The following is a 20,935-nucleotide window of genomic DNA, read 5'->3' on the forward strand; positions in this document are numbered from 1 at the left end:
CGTGAATCCATCGCCACCAACACATCTGAACGCAAAGCACAGGACGCACTGTGCTCTCCAGCTCTCACGCAGCACACGCTCGGCTCCGGAGGCTGCTTGTTGCCGCCGCCCCTACTGGTAGCCCATCTCTCTGCACTGTCGAGCAACGTTCCGCGAGCGGATACAACCCGTGTGGTGCTGGGCCGACGCCTGCCTGTGTCCAGTGAGGCGGACCCAAGCACTCACCCAGGCTGCAATGTGCCATCATTCCTCCTGGGCACACACCTGGGAGCGTGCGGCCGTGAAGAAAGCCCACGCCTGAGCACCGCGCCCGCAGTGAGGTGGCTCCCGCTGCTCCACCCCCTGCCCAGCGCAGCAGCCATCTGAGGGGTGCGCGGGACCACCCGGTTGTGGTTTTAGGGGCGCTTTACTGTGCCCCGAGGAGACGACACCCTCGTGCGTTTGCCAGCCATCTGCTTATTCCTGTGAAGCGTCTGTCCACACCTTTTGACTCTTTGTAACCGGGTCACTCGTCTTCTCACTGAGCCTGCGGAGGTCTTCCATATTCCAGATAGGAGTCCTGTGTCACAAACGCTACAAGCGCTTTCTTGGCCTGTGGCCCACTTTCCTATCACTGCCTTTTGAGGAAAGCAAATCTTGAATGAAGCACAATGTATCATTTCCTTTTGTGATCAGTGTTCCTCATGTCCTAAGCAATCTGCTACTCCAAAGTCATAAACTTTTTATAGCTTTCCAACTAGGTCAACAACTGGTTGAGTGAACAGGTGATGCTCAGTATGAAGCAGAAGTTGGACTTCACTCTCTGCCAATCATTCAGTTGTTTCAGCACTGTTTGTGAAGACTGACCTGTGCCCATGCCAGATCTCCTGGGTGCCTCTGTCCACCGTGAGCTGAGCGCCTCTACACCTGCCTTACATACTGTGTGGGTGCGGGAAATCAGACTGTTGCTGTCATATCCTGGGCCCTCTGCATTTACAACTGCATTTTAGAATCAAATGGTTAATTCCTGTTGTCAAAAGCCCCTGCAATTTTGGCTGGGACTGCACTGACTCTACGGACCCATCTGGGGAGGGTGGACACCCACAGAGCCCAGCGCACCAGGGCAGGGGTGAGGGTTCACCCTTCCTCAGCCTTCCCCTGGTTTTCCTGGCAGCGCTTCACATTGGCAGTGCAGGTCCTGCACACGTTAGCATTTTGTTAAGTTATCCCTAAGCAGCATGTTGGAGGAGGAAATGGCAACCCACTCCAGTGTTCTTACCTAGAGAATCCCAGGGACGGGGGAGCCTGGTGGGCTGCCATCTATGGGCTCGCACAGTCGGACGCGACTGAAGTGACTTAGCAGCAGCAGCAGTATGTACCTCTTATATTACTGTAAATGGTACTGTCTCTTAAGAAGATTTTATTAATGTAATTGCCTTTGACATTATATCTTTAAGTTTGTTTTTAAACTACTTGTTGGTAACATAAGAAATAAAGCTGGTTTTTATACACTCACTGGGAGCCTGCACCCTTGCTATTCTGATCTAGTAGCTGTGTAGTTTTCTGATGATTTTAATATACACAAGTACATCATTTGTAATTAAGGAGAGTTTACTTCCTTCTCTCAGTTTTTTATCAGTGAGAGTGCTGCTAACTACAGGTATTTCTCCTTCAGAACCAGTGACTGCTGTCCCATATTAAACCATGCATTCCTGCAATAAAACCCCCTTTGTTTAGGAAGTACAGTCAGTCTTGCTATATGACATTTGCTTTGAAACTGACAATCTGTTCCAACACAACGGATATATTAGGGGACAATTTCCACATAATACAAACCTCACACTTTCTTACAGGTGATGAGAAGCCAAGTCCAGCCAGCAGAACCAGCCCAAGGAGCACCCCCACGGCACCCAGCTAGCTGTTTGCCATAGGCCGCCGCCAGGCAGCACCCCTGCTCACAGCAACGCGCAGGCTACACCCTGCCGAGGCCCACTTTCCCACCTCGGGCTCAGGGGCTCGTCTGGTGTGGTACTTTTCTCAACCAGTTCACGTGTAGACGGAGGCGGTTTTTGCTACTGTTTCAATGTGCGGTAGACGAAGGCTCTGAGCGGGCCCGCTTCCTCACAAGCTGCACGGCCGCACAGCGTGACGCCTGCTGAAGAACACGCAGACACCGCATCACGCTGGAACTGAGTGCAGCAAGCGATGTCACAGCGCAGGACTCGCGACCACCGCACTAAGGTGTCACGTCTACGCTCCCGAGGGGGTCAGTCTGCGTCTCCAGCCACCTGTAACAGGGCAGCGCTTGGCCTGGCACTCTCCTCGGAGAGCGTCTCTGCTGAACGCTCCACGTGCGTTCACAGGATGTCTGCCCTGCAGCTGTTCAGCAGTCCTGGCAGCGGCGCCACAGTTTGATGGTATTAATTTAAACATTCCACACGACTGACTTTCTGCTTGCTTCCTCAGCTACTGTGAGGAGTGCTGGAAACTCTTGTTAGTATCTCTCGCCTCAGATCCTGCATCAGGCATATTTAAGATGGTGCCGCTCTGAACAGACCCCTTTCTCGCTAGGATATGACGTTCCTCACGTTTGGCATTCCTCGGGGGCAGACGTAGAGTCTGCTCTGACAGGAATGAAAGCACCTCAGCTTTCTTACGATTGGGGCGTCGTGATGAGGCCCCGCTCCTTTACGTCTCGCTGGTTTCTGCACAGAAGGGCCTTCCTGGCACCGCGGGACCGCCGTCCACGTGCACACACCAGCCGGGCTGCGCTCACACCCCCGGACGCCGCCCTGCTTCTCATCTCATCTACGCTTTCATCTTTCTCCACTCTCTTTTGGACTAAATACTTGTTTACATTCTGTTTTAACAAACCTACTGGCTGCCAGCCAGATCTTCATTTTCCCAGCGGCTGCTCTGAGGTTCACAGCGTGCACGGGCAACTCAGCGTCTCCCTTTCGAGCACTTTCTGTCACCTCACCCATCATGAAAGCTCACAGCCACACGCCTTTATCCACCCCCTGACGCTGTGTGATCCTGCTCACCTGACCCGTGCACGTTTCACACTATGGATTCCCTGAAAGAAACATCTTACTTACCAACCCCACCTGCCATTCCCAGCGCTCCCCCTCCTCCGCCAACCTGAAAATTTCATCTCTCTTATGGTGTAGTCTGATACTCATCAACTCTTTCCACTAACTTACAAGAAAATGTCTTTATCTTCTCTTTCCAACTTCTGTTTTTCAGGGTGATTTTTGATGGAGCACAGAACTCTCGGCTGTTAAGAACTTCAAGCCGTCCTCTGCAGGGTCTCCGTCAGTCCCGATGAGCTGTCAGTGACCCTTCCTGCCTCTGGCCCTCTGTGTGTGCTGCTCTTCTCTTTTCTGGCTGCCTGTGAGATCGTCCCATTCATCAGTGGTTTTCACCTTCTGGTCCTGGGTCCTGGTGCACTTTTATATTTATCCTTCCTGGTTCTCTGGATGCTTTCCATTATCCCCTTTCTTCTGCAGTGAATAATCTGTTAAGCCCATCAGAGAATTTTTCATCTCAGGTGCTGCATCTACTTTAATCTTCACAAGTTCCATTTTCTTCTTTTCTGGATCTACTCCCACTGCTCGGTCTCCCTCCTGCTTACAGGCTGCTTTCTTCTCCCTTGTCTGCAGACCCAACAGCTTTCTGCCGGATGCTCAGCACTGTGCGCTACGCTGCACATGTCCAGACACTGACGTCCTTTAATAAGTCGTAGGCTTTGTCCTGGCAAGTAGCTGGATCATTTGTAAATAAACTTGATCCTTTTAAGGTTCATTTAGAAGTTTTTATAGGGAGGGTGTAGACCAGCCTTTACGTGAGTTTATCCCTGCTCCCACGCGAGGGCTCTGCTCAGCGTCGCAGGCGCTCTTGCCCCTGGTTGGCTGGACTCCACTGCCTCCTGACGCCCCTCCAGGCAGCCTCCAGCTCTGCTCCGCTCCTTCCTGGTGGCTGTGTTCTACCGGACTTCCTGGAAGCTCCCCACCCTCTACCCGCATGCGGACCACCTGCAGCCCCAGGTGAGAGGGAAACCCGCAGAGGCGAAGGGAGGTGGCCTTGTCTCCAGAACTCTGCTGGGGCCTCAGCCTCTGAACTGTGGTCTTCCTCAGCCAAGACCACTTGCTCTGGTTCACTCCTCCCTGGGGAAGGGCAGGCGGCTGGCAGCAAGTTGGGATAGCTTTACAGTTCATATAATTTTTTCCTTCTCTCAAGGATCCAAGTACTGCATTCCTGTTCAAAGTCTTAAAAGGGCTGTTTCATGCATCTTGCCCAGCCATCTGGTTATTCACACCAGGAGGACTGGTCTGGTATAGTCATTTCAGGATTCAGCAAACTACAGTGCTCCGGGAAATCCAGCCCACTAGCTCGCAAGCTAAACAGCTTCACCAAAAGCTGTGAGGCTCACGGTGCCTTCAATACTCACTGTCTGACCCTTTGCAGAAAGTCTGTCAACCCGAGTTATTCCACCAGGGCCGGAAATACAAGTGACGGCCTGACTTGAGCGAAGCAACGGACCCATGTCCTGGGCTGCGCCGCATCTCTCTCCCGATAGAGACCCGAGTCTGCGCGATCACCAGCGTCATGTAATCACGCTCCTCAAACGCGTCGCTAGCCACTTCTCCGGGCCCAGGGTCCCACACTTCTTTCTCCATCTCAGATCTGTGAACTGTTTATCCTAGGAAACAACTGCTTGTCCCATTCCTGCGTGACCACCCCATCAAGGTTTTCCAAGGGCATCTTAGCATTTGGGGAGAATTCTGCAGCTATCGAGACTGTAATACAAAGTGATACAGTAAGGAGAACTAACTGTTCATCAACTTCACTTTGCTCTGGATACACTAAAACCTGATATGCATGCCATAATCCATGATAAAATGCATCTGATGTAACGGGAAGAAATTTCAGGTAAGCACTCGACTTCAAAGGACTGTACGCACTCATTTAAAAATATGTGCGTAGTAAGGACTGTCCCTTGTTTAAAATAGATCTACCACAAAAAGTATAGAGTTATTTTTATGAGTATTAAATAAATAAACACTTCTAGTTAAAATATATGTTACCTTTAAAGTACAACAAATTACTGTAAAATTCGGAAGGCTAAACCAACCAGACATTCATCATCTCATGGACTCTCTGGGTTTGAAGTTGGGGAGTATCTAAGGTGGGTCCTTACGGCTTGAGGGTCTCTCTGTGATCACAGTGATGTCAGCCAGGAGTGGTGGTCACCAGCAGGCCTAACTGGAGCAAGGACGGTTCTGAGATGGGAGCCTCAGTGCCTTGCCTGTGGACTTCTCCATAAGGTACTGACTGTCCCCCGAGGGACTGCTTCAGAGAAAGCGAGGCACAGGCCAGTCTCTCTAGGTCACGTGTCCTCATTTGGCAACGTCCCACTGGCTGCCCGGGGAAGCCCTGCCCTGTGGGGGAGGGACCAGAAAGGCCGATGGGGCGGGGGGCCTCAGAGGCTGTCACAGCGAGCACACCCTCTCCTTGCACACAAACGAGGGGATGGCAGGGCAGCTTTCCCTTTGCACTCCAGGAAAATCCTCTAGAGAATTTCCCCCAAATTCTCCAGGTGTTTGATTCTGTCCTCAGAGGAGTCCCATGGCTCTGGAGGCCACACTGTCACACCCAAGGGTGGGAAAGGGAGGCGCCCAGATTCAACAACCCGAGGGCATAAGTGAGTCTCTTACCAACCACCATCAGTGTGAATTCAAAACCTTTTTTCACTGACTTTCGGTGAACTTGATTGGGAAGGTTTGCAAATCCAACATATCCAGGAGTTTCTGGATTTATAAACTGAGCTGGTTGTTGCTAAAAAAAGAACAATTAAACACCTTATTAGTTGCTTTTAACACATTATTAAACCTGTGACAAACATAGATATCATTAGCGTTCACAAATCAAAAAGTATACACATAAATCAATACTTCCAAAGAGTCAGTGCTATCAGAAAGCTTAACACCATTTAAAAAACCAATCCAGTATCATTTCATACCTACACGCTGACCTAAAATAACATTTCTGTTAAGCAACACACCAAAGATGCATTAACTCATCTCAGCACCATTTCAATCTTGACGTGAGAAACTGTCTATAGAGTGAAAGGAAAGTCAGTCAAACTTACAAAGTAAGGCCCAACTGACTGGTTTCATCCATCAAACTCAGCTCAAGAGCAGCTTCAGGAGCAGCAGGAAGCAGCCCTGTCTCCTGCGCAGGCCCAGCTCCCCAGAGTGGAGCCAGGGGTGAGGCAGGCCACCGAGGGGCGCCATGCTGGGAACCCCACCCCCCAGACGGAGAGAAAGAAGACAGAGAGGCCCTCGGAGAGCCCCTCAACAGCCTGTCACGAGGGGATGCCGCACCGCGAGGTCGCTAACACTGAGGGGTCTAGGCTGTGGCTTCCTGACCACGGCAGGAGAGCAAGGCACAGCGGCAGAGACTTATCAGACCTAAAGCAAGGCAGAGCGGTAGAGACTTATCAGACGTAAAGCAAGGCACAGCGGTAGAGACTTATCAGACGTAAAGCAAGGCACAGCGGTAGAGACTTATCAGACGTAAAGCAAGGCACAGCGGTAGAGACTTATCAGACGTAAAGCAAGGCACAGCGGTAGAGACTTATTAAACGTAAAAGGCAAGATTTAGAATGGTGTTTCCTTTGAGATATATTAACATATTCACGTGTGTGCACACAGATATAAAAACAATATTCAGAAATGTTGCAATGTTACAAGTGGTTGGAGAAGGCAATGGCACCCCACTCCAGTACTCTTGCCTGGAAAATCCTACGGACGGAGGAGCCTGGAAGGCGGCAGTCCATGGGGTTGCTAAGAGTCAGATAGGACTGAGCGACTTCCCTTTCACTTTTCACTTTCATGCACTGGAGAAGGAAATGGCAACCCACTCCAGTGTTCTTGCCTGGAGAATCCCAGGGACGGGGAAGCCTGGTGGGCTGCCGTCTCTGGGGTCACACAGAGTCGGACACGACTGAAGTGACTTAGCAGCAGCAGCAGTAGCAGTACAAGTGGTTATTCTGAATAACGGAATTATGGTTAATTATTATTTTCTTTTCCGCTTATCAAAGATCCATACTGATGCCTATATAAAAAATGAAAATTACTATGATGTTTCTGTATCACAGTAACAAACACCCAAAGACTTAAAAATAAAAGGCAAAGAGAAACAATAATCTTGCAACTTTAACCACAAATTCTGCTTTTCTCAGCATGTCTTTTAGAATCAACTTCTTTCAGGGCTCTGGGCTAATTTGTAAGAGCTGACATAAGCCAATTTATCAAGTCTGAGAACCCCATCAATTCCATCATGATAAATTATTACAATTTAAAAATTATTATTTGAATGGTCTGCCAGGTATAATCTAAGGAGGCTAAACAGATCATCATTAATGCTTTTAGAAACATATTGAAAATCTGGAAAAAGATACCTCAGACCTTTTAGGATGACAGGAAAACTAGGACTGTCTTAATGAATCACACAGTTATACAATGACTCATATAAACCTTGACAGTAAAAGGCTTGAAAGCAAAGCAGTTTTTCTCCTTATACTGTGGATACATGATGAAGTATGATCTCTTACCTTAGACATCTTTACTAATGAAGTTGATGAAGTTTCGTCAATCTGTTAAAAAAAAAAGTACATTCACACACATATACATATTTAATACAGTACGAGCTGATATGCAATTACACGAGGCGCCAAAAGCTTGTTTCACTCAGCTTCTCATTACATCAAATACTTCCCCAGAAATGATGAAATTTTCACCTCTCATTGTATAAGTTAGGTATAAAAAATTAAGCTATGGAAAGTGACCATTTATATGCATGTATACATATGTATTCCATGTCCTCAACAATAAATACCTTTTTTACTACTGCTTATACATCAGGCACTAGATATGCAGTAGGAAAAAAAGACAAAGTCCCACAACCTCTGGAATTGTGTGATTTCCTTTCTTTCTCTGAAAACTTTGCACACGGAAGAGATTCCTGTCGGACTCTGTCTGTCTGCTGCCTGCTGGGGAGGGTGCCTGAGCTCCGCAGACTAAACTCTGATCCTGGGACACAAAGAGCCAGCAGCTACGCTTATAAGTAAAGGAGAAAGGACCGAAGGTGCCTGAGGTTTGAACCCTGAGAGACAGGGACTGTGCTGGCCAGCCTTGGTAAAAAGTCAGAGATGTGAATGCCCTCCCATCTGATTCTTTCTGGCGCTTAGAAAACCTTCACTTTCCTGACTCTCCATATCCCCCAGATGGATATATTCATTCCTGAATACAGCACAAAGTTTCCTTTTTGAATGGAAATGGTCCAACCAGCCCCGAAAAAATGGTGAAGTGAGGTTAAGACAGTTAGAAATTGTAACTCTAATTCCAGGGCACGATGTCACAGAAGACAAGGGCAGAGCCTGGGCTCTCCCTTTCAGGTGCCCTTGAAAAGCCAACCAGAGGGGAGGGGGCGGCTGGAAGGCACGTCTTCCTAGGGCCGATCCCCACCGAGAGTGGGGGAACGCTGGGTGAATCGAGCGCACACAGGAAGGACCACTGCTGACCAAGGAGACAAGTAAAGCTCCATCCAGGCTGCCCAGAGCACTCCAGCCGAGGCAGCAGAGCCGGCGCCAACCTACAAGACGGCAGGGGTGCTGGGCAAGCAGAGAAGCAGGAGATGAAGGGCCCCTCGGAAGGAAGAACCAGAAAGGAGTCGTCGAAGCGCCTGGGAACAGATCGTGGGTGTGAGGACTCCAGGGTAGGAAGCTGGGGCCCCCGACAGTGTGCCCTCTTTCCCGGCCTCCCGGATGAGCTTGAGAGGGAGAACGATCGGAACCAAGAAAGCTGCAGCACTGTGATGAAGATGCAAGCTGCCGTTCCGTCACTACGTCGTATCTGACTCTCTGCCACCCTGTGGCCTGCAGCACGCCGGGCTCCTCCGACTTCCACCGTCTCCCGGAGCCTGCTCAAACTCCTGTCCACTGAGTCTGGGATGCCATCCAACCATCTCATCCTGTTGCCCACTTCCCCTCCTGCCCTCAACCTCTTCCGTCTTTCCCAGCATCAGTGTCTTTCCCACTGAATCAGCTCCTTGCATCTGGTAGCCAAAGTTTTGGACCTTCAAATTACAGTTTTCCAAATAATACTTTCTGGACCTAAAATCCATGATTTCCAAACTCAAACTGTGGTAGCTGAATTGATGAAAGGTCACAGTAGAGACTTGAAATGTGACAGGGAAGACCAAATACAAGACACTGTAGTGTACGAGGCAAACGACAGAGAGAGAGAGAGAGAGAGAGAGAGAGAGAGAGAGAGAGAGAGAGAGAGAGAGAGAGAGAGAAAGACCGTGGGTAGAGGACGGCCTCAGAGTAAACGGTGAGGAAATGTACTTGTTAGCAGCGAGACTTCCTCCCGTGACTGAGAGGGACCAATGGATAAAAGAAAACAGTGACAGAAGAAACACTTCCCAAGAAGCGCAAGCCCAGGTCCACCTGGAGCTGTGTAACGCAGGAGTGAAATTAAGATCTCTTGAATAGAAGGGGCGTCCTAGGCGAACAATGCTTACAGTCCAGAACTTTAAATATGGAACTTCTGCAGCAAAACCTAAGAGCTGGGGGCAGGAGTAAGACCGGAGAGCTGAAATCTTTAAGGGGGAGAAGGGAGCAGTCGGATGGAACTCAGATGGTCCTGGCAAAAGAAGCAGCGGACACTTTGCTTTACATAATAGAGAGACAAGCATCTGACAATGAAAGAAAAGGGAAGGCAGCCATTAAAAAAAAACTTACTTCCAAATTAAGAGAAAAAGATGAAAGACCAACTTGATCAAGCCACTAAAAATATGGAAAAGAAACAGAAAAATTCAAGAGTATCAGTCATCAGTTTAAATGTGAATTCTCTCCTTAAAAGAGGAGACAGGTTGGGGTGGGGTGGCAGGGAGGGACACCAGAAAACCAGGGTACATTACAGAAGAAACACGCTTCGAAAAAAGTAGCTGAAAAAAAGATGCTGAAAACAAAGGAAGAGACGCGAAGCGAGTACAAACACAAAGAGCAGGGAGAGGTACTGTTAGTATTAACGAGGGCGGGGTTTAAAGGGAAGCGCGGCATTCACGGAGAAGGCAATGGCACCCACTCCAGTACTCCTGCCTGGAGAATCCCAGGGACAGGGGAGCCTGCTAGGCTGCCATCTATAGCGTGGCACAGAGTCAGACACGACTGAAGCAACTTAGCAGCAGCAGCGGCATTTATAAGAGGAACAGTTTATAAAAATTAAACATTCAGAAACCTGCACCCATGAACACTTACATCAGATAAACACACAGAACAGAGACTCTGCGAACTTAATGGCAGTGCAGCCCCGGTGGAAGGCCTAACAGCTTCCCCCAGAGCTGGACAGCCGCCAGCGAGCACAGTGTGAGGCGGGCCGGGGACTGCTGCTATGAGTGTCCACAGGTCACCCTCGCTGAAACAGAGGCGGAAAGGAACTCCTGGCTGTTCAGAACATTCCTGGATAACCCAGGGTAACAAAGCAAAGCCCTAACTCATCTAGAAAGCCATGGCAAGAAGACAGAGGCAAAAGCAACGCGACACAGCACAGGCTCTCACAGACTCAGGAGATTCGGGTTTACGTATTTTCATTACTGAAGAACAATGAAAATAAAGAACTGGAAAATAACCCAACAGAATAGTAAACAAATCCAAAGTTGGTTCTCTGAAACAAACTCACAAGTTCCATTAAGGAAAAAAAAATTACTGCAAAGAAGGTATAACACAGTCACAGGGACCACAGGTATGAAGATGGCCACAAACTTGAAAATCCAAAGAAAAGCATGATTTCTTAGACACTGTAAATGACCAAAACTGAACGAAAGCCTGACTAGACAAACATCACTGAACAGCAGAATAAAGAACCTACCGATGAAAAAGGGACCACGAGTAGACAGAATCAGAACTCAATTTCATCCAAACCTGAACAGATAAACGCCCTCGTGACCTTGACCTAAGCCACTAGGGATAAAGAGGAAGCACTCCAATTTATTTTACGAAGACAGCACAACTCCAGTAACAAACCCAGATGAAGAAACGGTGAGCAAGTGGGCTGGCTGTCGGTCAATCTCACTCAAGAATATGAATGCAAGATCCTCAATGAAATACTTGCTAGCAATTATAAGCCAGAAATGGACCAAAAGCAGCTATTAATGCAAGCTGCTACAACAAATTAGAGAAAACCATATGTGAATACATGCTGAAGATCAAGGTGATAAAACTCTAATAAAACCACTAAGCGAGGAAGCTGCTTCATACCTTTCAGATCTCTAAACAGTAGATGCTGAATTATTTAAATTGCAACCACTAATTAGGAAGGGATGCCCGTTACCACCATAGCTGTCTTAAAACACTTATGAAAAATTCCAGACATATACAAAAATAGAACCCCACATAACACCCTCAAATATCCCCTCAGCCGCTGTTCCCATCCTTGATTATGAATACTAGATAGTTCTAAAAAGTTCTGTCCTGTGCTAGCGCTGAACACCGAGAAAGGGGAATGGCAGGGGCGAGGGGATGCCACTGGCAACAGAGGAGAAACAGAGCAAGTGCGGGAACAAATCTAGAAAGAAAGCAGCCCTCGCAGAAGCGATCCATTTTTATTTTCCTAAATTAGTACGCAAACGTGGTCTAATCCCAGGTGGACTCCCTAATGATGTTTTTTTCCTGTAAGGACTGGATAAAATGGCTTTCAAGTTCACCTGAAGAATGAACGCCTGAGGACAGATAGGAAGACCAGCTGTCACAGACACCTGCTTCAAGCCGACCCCGAATGGCCGAGGACTCTTGCCCAGTCTCTCCGGAGCTTCCGCAGGCCCGCCCTCCCAGAACTCGGGGCCCCCGCCTGTGCTCTGGCCAACTTCAAGGCAGCACCCTGACAACACTGAACCTGGAGCACACGTGAGCCCAGGACTGGGCTGCCCCACAGGCAAGAAGGGGACCATCACCCCTACCGGCCACCTCTCACTAAGACTCGTCTTGATGGACAGACATGGGGAAAATGAGACGACTACTACCTGGAACAGGATGTGAATTCTTAAAAATCATTTGTCTAATTTTCAATTCTACCAAGTTTCTCTTATCACAACGCATTTCTTTCATACAATACTAAGGATTTTTTTTCCCCTGAAATACAATTTGGACGCACTATGACTTTCCAACAGTTTGTTATTAACTGATTACTCTCTCTAAGATGAAAGTTGAAAGAAGTTCAACATTCTTCTGTTGAACTTCTTAACTACCTGCTTATCAGTGAGAAAGTCTCAAGCCAGCAACACAAAAAATGCCAAGCACTGTGATTAGTTTAAACCTTGGAAGAAGATTAATCAGATCCCCAAACCTCAGAAATTCAGTTAAAGGAAAATTTTTTGAACTCATTCTAAATAACAGAAATTGCTTAAAGTTCTTCTCTCCTGGACCCACGGCTTCCTTCTTCCAGACAGGAATAGCACGCCAACACACAGAAGAAGTCAACTCTTCTAAAGCAAATGGAGACAGAGAACAGATGGCTAAAGCTCGCTTCTCGGCAACATAAACTTGCTTTGCTCAGTGGCGTGTGTGTGTGTCAGTGGACCACCCCAAACCACCCTTCACTGACATGTCATCCTTGTAGTTCCACACATTACCCTAATGTACAAATGACCCTGCAATGTAGGACCTCAGGGTCTGTAATCCCTCATGCAGAGCCCCTGGAACACTTAGCATTCAGCCTTTGGGTCTGACAGTACACCACAAACGCTCTTCACTGCACAACAGCAGCACCCCACAATCAAATTCCTTTTCTCTAATGACAGTACGGCTATTAGCACAAAATGAGACAACTAAGACTACAAAAATGGCCTCATCCCAATTCTGCCTCCAGATGACTTTCCACATTCTTTTCTCCCTGGAAAAAAAGCCAAAGCCAACTTTGTCTTTTCCAGCAGTTTTTGTTTTTCGAGCTGGGTACAAAAAGGGCCGGAATCACATTTGCTAAAGGCCACACAGAAAGGTTCGCGCCTACGGGTCCTACCCCCATTTCCGTAGGCCACTCTGCTAGTTTAAGAACTGTCAGAATGCAAACTGGACAGAAAAATGAAAAAATTAAAAGAAAAATTATGATAAAGTTAACGTGGAGAAGATCACTGGCAAGGTTCATTGAGAGTTAGGAGGCTGCACGATGCAAAAGAAAGCCTGAGCGGGAGCTACCGAAACCGGAAGGAGAACCTCAGCCTACCAACAGGAGTGGGCCTGCACGACCCCGCACCGGCACCGCCGCTAGCCGCTATCAGCTCTCCCGAGGACGCGGTGGGGGCGGGGGCGGGGCCCCTTTGGGCCCTGAATTTGTCTGGAGGTATCGTGAGGATCTGCGTCGTTCGAGAGAGCTCCGAAAGTCGGCTATGTGCGGGTCACCGTGCCAGGCAATGAGTAATGCTGGGCAGGTCCGCGCCCCTGCCCCTCGCAGAACGGCGACCACACGGAGCAGCAGAGGCTGAAATCGGGCCAACACCTCCTTCGGGGAAAGTCTAATCCGGGCCGAGTCCGGGACAACAAAGCCAGTACCAGGCAGCGAACGCTGGAAACAAGCGGCCCCAGACTCGAGGCAAGCTCTGTACCAGGGCAGACAGCTGGAAGTAACAACTCAGCGTGGAGGGGCCCGTGTGTACGTCTAGGGGACCCAGACAAGGTGGGGGAGACGAAAACTGGGCGGAAAGCCAACCGGCGGTCCTTGGGCCTTACGGAGCCACAGGTCGGCCCCACTTCGGGCCTGCGGGAGAACCGACCCCCTCCCCCCCGCCACGGCGCTGCCGCCCGCCCCCGGAGTCAGCGCTGCACGGGCCTCCTACCCCCAGTCCCGTCCACCGCCGAGCGGAGGGGCGGCCGGCGCCTCGCGCGCTTCCTCTCGGCCGGGGCGGGCGGGAGGGGGAAGCGCCCACGTCGGCCCGACCCGCACCGTCCCTTCCGGACTACGTCCGCCGGCGAGCGCCCGGCGCCCCGGCCCCACTGCTGACCACGCCCCGCACAACTCCCCCGGGGTTAGCGAGGGCCACTCGGCTTCCCCGCGGACACACCCCGCCGCCTCCGCCCGCGCCAGGGCCCCGGGGGCGGGAAGGGCCGGGGACCCGCACAGGCTAGGGGAGAGGTGAGCGGGAAGGCCCGGGGAGCGGGAGAGGGCCGGAGAGGGGGGAAGACCCGAGAATGGGGAAGGCCCGGGGAGATCCGGGAAGCTGGGGGAGATCCGGGGAACGGGGGTAGCCGGGGGGGGGGGGCGGGTATCCGGGGAGGTGGGCGGAGGCCGGGGAGTCGAGAGGGCCCAGGAGCCCAGGCCGGCCGCCCCTCCTCCGCCCGCGTGTCTTCCGGAGCGACCACGGCCCGGAGCGGGCGTCGGCCCCCAGCTCGCGCCTCCCAAGGCGGCCGGGCCCCACGGGGACATACTCACCGCCGCCTCGCCGAAGAACTGAGACCAAACGACCGCTCTGCAGACCCGCCCAGCGCCCGCCGCGCGCTCGCGCCCCGCCCCGCCCCGCCGCGCGCGCGGGCGGATTGAGTCATCACGCCGCCCCGCCTCCTTGCCAACGCTTTCCTCCCCGCCCCTCCCTCCAGCTCCCAAGTGCGCAGGCGCAGCCCCGGCCTCCCCCGTTTCCGCCTCTGCGCAGGCGCCGTGCCCCTCCCACGGCGGTTGGCCATATAGAGGCTGGGGGGTGGGGGGGAGGTCAAGCGTAGCCTCTTCTCCTTTACCAAGATGGCGGCTCGTCCCTGTTTCGCCACAGTTCCTACGTTATGAGCTTGATTTCCTTACACTGATAAGAGAGGAACAGGTAATGTAACACTTTGCCTTGTGGATAACTAGAATGAGGGGAAGAGAGTTTCTTTAGATGGAGCTTAGTGACCAGAGAGGAGGAGAGAGGCGGACGGGGGGAGGGCAGGTGGCAGTAAGAGTTCGGAACGACCACGGGGAGGGGGGACCTTTCACATCTGAGTCTCTCCTCCGGGAAGATGGCGGCAGCACCGAGCAGGGAATGCCGGAGCTGGGCCGGGGAGGGATGGCGAGCGGCCCGGCCGGGCTGCTCTAGCCCCGGGCCGCCGTCGTCTCGGTGGTCGGGCCCGCGCCTCCATTGGCTGCCGCGGGGTCACGTGGGCCTGCGGCGCCTACGCGGACCATAGAGTTGGGCGCCCGTCCCCGGGGACGTGGCCTTCTTGAGCCCAGGGCTGGGGCCCGCTCCTGACGGGAGGGAGGGTGGGCCGGCGGCCCTCGCCTTTCGCTAGGTGAGGCCTGGAGGCTCCTCCAAGCCCACTGCGGCTGCGCGGCTCGGGGCGGGAGGGCCACGTGCCCGGCGGGGGCCAGCCGTGTCTGGCCGGTTTACCCCGGCTCCCGCGACCTGTAGGCCCGGGAGGCTGGGCGCGAATGCCTCAACTGTCATTAAACACGACTCTGGAGTTTCCATTGGGCGCCCGCGCGGTGCGGGGAGCCGGAAGGTGCTTGTGCCCAAAGGGCGTCCGGACGAGACGTCTTTGAAAAGTGAAGCGCTCAGGGCCCGGCTTCCCCTCCCGGCCCACTCAGGGGACGGGAAGGGCAGCCCCTGCGTGGCGTCCTGGCGCCACGTAAAACCGGTGGAAGGCCGGCCTCTGTGTCTTACTAAGCACCGTCCGAAGGAATGTGGATGAGTCTTAGCGGAATCCTCAGGAACAGGGTGGTTTACCCTTGAGGTCCTCGGTTCTTGTCCTCGGCTGCCCTCAGGATCGCCTGCACCTGCGGCGGTGTCCGCAGCAGGACACGACGGGACGGGCGCTTTCTCTGCAGCTGGCTTTCTGAGGCCCTGTTACGACGGGGTGCGTCACAGTTAGGGTTTTGTCTGAGGCAGCCGGTAGTGCTCTTCTGCAGAACAAGCTCCATGTGGGTTTCTGGGAGCAACCTGGGCTAATGGGACGTTGGACGAAGTCTAGTGCTCAGGGTGGTGTTTGATGACTCTGAGCACGAAGCACCCCCACGCTAAGCTCAAGATGTACGGTTTATATTAGAGTCCTAAAGTAGTTGAGAAGGTATTTGGTTCAGAGTGGCTTCTGTTGTTTGAACTCCCAGTTCTCCGGATCTGAGACATCAACCACCCGCTTATCACGAGAGTTTTAGGTTTGGAGAAAACTGAGCGTACCCCCTCAAGTCTTGAAGGACATTTGAAAGCCATTGGAAACAGCGAAGATGAAACTTGCCTGTAACTGCTGTTAGTGCTGCTCTGTGTCACGCCCTTTCGGGGCTTACCTCCTCTCTAATCAGACTGAGGTCACCTGAGTGAAGGAAAGCGCTCCTAAGATGTCGCTGGCCCTCATTCCTGGGCACTCGAGACCCCGCTGGATCCTTGTCACAGCGTGCCTTCTAAGGGGCCAGGCTGACCTCTCACCGTCCTGATGGGAGAATTTCTTCTTGAACCATCAAGTATTTAGTTTCTCCTTGGGTTTTGTTGTTTGGGGTTTCTGGTGGTTTGACTTTCACCTCATGACTACTTCAAGGGTAGAAAATATTTTTTAAAAACTTACTGGAAATGGCACTGTGCCATACTCTTAAGGTTTCTGAGGATGCGTAGTAAGGAGGACATAGACCTTTGTTTTCTCTTCCTCAGGCAGTTTGTGGTCTAATAGGGGAGATCGCCTTGTTAAGGAGTAGGTTACAGTGTTCTAAGTGTGGCAATGGAAGTACGGACAAGGTATGGAGTAGGAAAGGGGCTTCCCTGCTGGCTCAGACAGTGAAGAACCTGCCTGTAATGCAGGAGAGCCAGGTTCTATCCCTGGGTCAGGAAGATCCCCTGGAGGAGGGCATGGCAACCCACTCCAGTATTCTTGGCCTGGAAAATTCCATGGACAGTGGAACCTGGTGGGCTGCAGTTCATATAGGGTCATAAAGAGTTGGATACAACTGAGCAACGAGCACTTTCACTTTCGTGGATAGGAAAAGGGGGCAGGGATTGCCTGTTGGAAAATCTTCACAAAGAACCTTGTCCTGAAACTGGGGTTTAGAAGATGAATAGGAGTTTTTCCAGGTGAACTGTGCTAGAAGGGACTAGCTTATGCAAAGGGGACAAGCAACTGGTATTTGAGGTGGCATACCCTCAAGAGGTTGCAAATTTGGTATGCTGCTGGTTTTAACACTCTGACTTGGTGTCACAGGGTTGGTGAACACTCTGACTTGGACAGGATTTCAACTGATGAGTGTCCACCAAGATGACTTGGTGGTGTTTAGTCACGAGTGGATCGCACGGATTCACTGTTAATGACGAGGACCCTTTGTAGTACCTATATATTTGGTATGGCCCATTCAGCACACATTCGTCTTACAGAGCTAATGATCAGAGAAAGGGTCTTCCTTTTCCTGTGAAGAAGTAACCTGGCTCCTGGAAGAAGCAGAGCACACAGCTCAAGTCCAGTTGCTGAATTTTGGTAGCGAAAAGTCCAAGGTACATGTTGTAAAACTTCCTGATCGAGTATAGAAAGAAGCTCAATGTGGCTTTTCTCTTGAGTCGTGAAAGTGCCACAGCATTGAGCGTTTGAAGACCAAAAAAAGAAGTAAGGTTTTTTATGTATACGCCATTTGAAGACTTGATTATATAAGTTGTTTCAAGCTGAAGTAAGATTTTCATTTCTTTTTACCTTTTTGTATTTTAATATCAGAGACATTTTAAGGGTGATATTTCCAGTCAGCTGCTGTTTACCAGGCGCATTAGCGTTGGTTGATGCCATTTGATGAGCCAGACTTGCCTGGGCACACTGTTAGTCGTCTTGCTGACGCTGGCTGACAGCCTGGCAGTTGTGCATGGGCCGTTCATGCTCTCCCTTAGTACTGCTTATTGGCACTCATGGTTTTTAAAGTTAGAAATTAATTTTACTTCAAACCAGGATTATATCTTCATGCACCTTTTAAAAGATCAAATAAACCTGGAAAGACTTGAAAGAAAGAAAACCTATCAGTTTCCTTCCTCTGATCATGTGTCCTCCCCTGCTGAACACCTGTCTTTTCATTTTTTAAATTTATTTTTATTTGGAGGACAATTGCTTTACAGTGTTGTTGGTTTCTGCCGTGCAACAGCAGCAGTGTGAATCAGCCATAAGTGAGTATACGTGTAACCCTGCCTCTTGCGCCCCCTCCCAGGCCCTCACCCACCCCTGTAGGTTGTCACGAAGCACAGGGTTGGGCTCCCTGTGTCACACAGCAACTTCCCTCCAGCTGTTTCTGTTACTGTTCAGTCGCTCAGTCGTGTCCAACTCTTAGCGAACCTCATGGACTGCAGCACACCAGGCTTCCCTGTCCTGTACCATCTCCCGGAGCTTCCTCAAACGTCATGTCCGTGGAATCGGTGATGCCGTCCAACCATCTCATCCTCTGTCGTCCCCTTCTCCTCCTGCCTTCAATCCTTCCTGGCGTCAGGGTCTTTTCTAATCAGTCGGCTCTTCACATCAGGTGGCCAAAGTATTGGAACTTCAGCTTCACCATCAGTCCTTTAGGATTGACTTGTTTGATCTCCTTGCAGTCCAGTGGACTCTCAAGAGTCTTCTCCAACACCACAGTTCAAAAGCATCAGTTCTTCAGCTTTCTTTATGGTCCAACTCTCGCATCTATACATGACTACTGGAAAAACCATAGTTTTGACTATACAGACCTTTGTTGGCAAATTACTGTTGGCAAACTAGCTGTATAACATATAGTATATATTTCAGTGCTCCTCTCTGTCCTGCCCACTCCTTCCCACCCCCAGGTACCACAAGTCTGTTCTCTACCTCTTTGTGTCTATTCCTGCCTTGCAAATAGGCTCATTAGAACCATTTTCCTAGATTCTATATGTATGTCTGTGTAAGTATACAATACTTGTTTTTCTCTTTCTGACTTGGTTTTACCGTCTATAACAGGCTCTAGGTTCATCCACCTCATTCCAGCTGCCTCGTGTTCCAGGACACCTGTCTGTGATGCCACCTCTCACATCCATGCCTGACTGGCTCGCTCACTTCTCTTCCCTCCCTGTCCCGCACATCGTCTTTTCACTTACCAGGAGGCGCACCATTTCTTGTTCTCATTTGCCCCTCTGCCTTTGCTGCACAGACAATGCCCGCAGTAGGTGCCCCTTTAATCTGTTTGTTGGGTGTTTAGTCTTTATGACTACTGGCATACTGCTAACAGCTGTGCCAAATGGTATAATGGCACTTCTGGAGTTTTTGTTTTCCTTAAAGTTCATATGAGTGGTTTTGGTTGTTTTCTTAGCTTTCTGTGTATTTGCCGCTAGCATTCAGCCCCCAGTTCACCAGTTGTCTAAACCTCCTTCAGGGGACCCCGTCTTTCACCTGGTCAGGCTCTGCTGGCCCACGCCTCCTGCCTGCTGGAACCTCACTGCAGGCCTCACTGTTTTCAGTTTCCTGGAACCCCTGTCTTTCTCATTCTTGATCCCCCCCTCCCCCCCCCCCCAGCCCCCATTTTGATGGAGCACTTCCTCAAGGAATTGGCTGGCAAATAAATTTTGAGAGCCTGGATATCTGGAGTGCATTGTTCGGCCCTTGTACTCGAGTGAGAGGTTGGACATCGGTTGCCCCCATTTTCCATTTCTCAGTGTCACCCTTGAAGTGTTCGCAGTTCTGATTCTTGAGCCTGTGTGTCTGACTGTGTTTTCTTTGAAGCTTGCAGGATTTTGTGTGAAATGCAAAATACCCAGTGCAGTGATGGCCCTTGGAGTCTGTTTTCGTCTAATGTCCTGCCGGCCCTTTGAGCCCCTTTACTGTGGAAACTTCTGGTCTTCGGTGCTGGGTGTTTTTCTCGATGGAGTAGATTTCTCTCCGTTCTCACGCTTCTTTCTAGAAGTCAACTGTTGGGCCTTCTGGATTGGCAGTCTGACTTCCTTAGGCTTCCCCTCTCTCTCTGGAAACATTCTTGTGGCCCTCCTGTTGAGCTCTCCTCACTCTCTTAGCGCTTCTCTGCACCTTTCTGTGTCTTGTAGCCCCTCCTCTGTTTGTTTCCTGGATGTCCTCTGATCTCTCTGAGGACGTTGGAGAGTTTTCCCTGAAGTCACCACTTGCTTCTGGTTGCTTTTTGTGTTGGGGTTTTGGCTTTCAGGGGGTTAGAGCTTTTCTGGGATCTCCAGTGAACTTTGCTTGCCTGCATACATGTCAGAGGGACCCTGGCATCGGGGTTGGTTGGGGTCTGCTTCCTGTGGCACGCACCGTGGAGGCACCTGGCTGGGCCATTCTGTACAGCGCCCTGTTGGCTTGTGCAGGTCTCTTTGGATTCTCCGGAAGAATACCTCCCAGACTTGCCTGGCTTCCTGTCTTTAAGGGGCCTCCAGTGAGAGGAGAAGGCCAGGACCTTAGCAATGGCTGTGTCGGAACTTCATTCCCCTGCCTGCAGAGTGGCTTCCCAACACTCTGCTGTTACTGGCGTCCCCAGGGCAGGGATTCAGGTTCCCTTTTCCAGAGCGGGGGAGCCACTGCCTTCGGCCAAGAGGCCTGACAGGCAAAACAAAACAAAAAATGGTCTTTTTTGATAGTGTTTCCTAACTGCTTCTGTCTGGGCACCCTTTCGCAGCGCTGTTTTAGCTACAGCTCGAGTCTTGCTCACATTTCCTACTCTGTTTGCTCTGTCGCTTGGAGCCCAGCTGCGCATTTTTCCTTGTCTTAAACGTGTGCTCAGGCACCCTGGTAGGAGCGTGGATGGAGGCTGTGAACAGGTCAGTCTCCACAGTCAAGAAGTTCACATGGCAATGTGCAGAGCAAGATTTCAGTTGCTCATGATCGAAGATGACATTAAAATCATATTTTCCCTACAGATGTGAAAAATAAACATGAACATTTTAGTTGATGAGGGTGAGGGGTACAGGCACGCCCAGATGTCATGGGGTGTTTCAGTAGCTTGGTTCACTTCAGTTGCTCAGTCATGTC

The 20,935-nt window shown here is 50.8% G+C and overlaps 2 protein-coding genes across 4 annotated transcripts in view; one reads left to right on the forward strand and one right to left on the reverse strand.

Moving 5' to 3' along the window:
* The window catches only part of SEPTIN2 (septin 2), a 28,766-nt gene extending 14,187 nt beyond the window's left edge, over positions 1–14,579 (reverse strand). Inside the window, exons 1-3 of one of the 2 annotated variants that reach the window (XM_069583287.1) lie at positions 14,469–14,579; positions 7,598–7,639; positions 5,697–5,817 (exon numbers count right to left, since the gene is read on the reverse strand). In XM_069583287.1, the coding sequence (XP_069439388.1) occupies positions 5,697–5,817; positions 7,598–7,606 (130 nt within the window). In that variant the 5' untranslated portion in view covers positions 7,607–7,639; positions 14,469–14,579. Of the gene's footprint in view, positions 1–5,696; positions 5,818–7,597; positions 7,640–13,875 lie in introns of both variants that reach the window. The other variant, XM_069583277.1, reaches the window with a different exon arrangement.
* Positions 14,580–14,652: 73 nt separating this feature from the next.
* Positions 14,653–20,935, forward strand: part of HDLBP (high density lipoprotein binding protein) — a 57,658-nt gene continuing 51,375 nt past the window's right edge. The window contains exon 1 of one of the 2 annotated variants that reach the window (XM_069583252.1): positions 14,653–14,847. The gene's annotated coding sequence lies outside the window, so the exon portion shown is untranslated. Of the gene's footprint in view, positions 14,848–15,189; positions 16,461–20,935 lie in introns of those variants that run through there. The other variant, XM_069583263.1, reaches the window with a different exon arrangement.

The sequence above is a fragment of the Ovis canadensis genome, chromosome 1 (genome assembly GCF_042477335.2).
Source record: "Ovis canadensis isolate MfBH-ARS-UI-01 breed Bighorn chromosome 1, ARS-UI_OviCan_v2, whole genome shotgun sequence".
Lineage (NCBI taxonomy): Eukaryota > Metazoa > Chordata > Mammalia > Artiodactyla > Bovidae > Ovis > Ovis canadensis.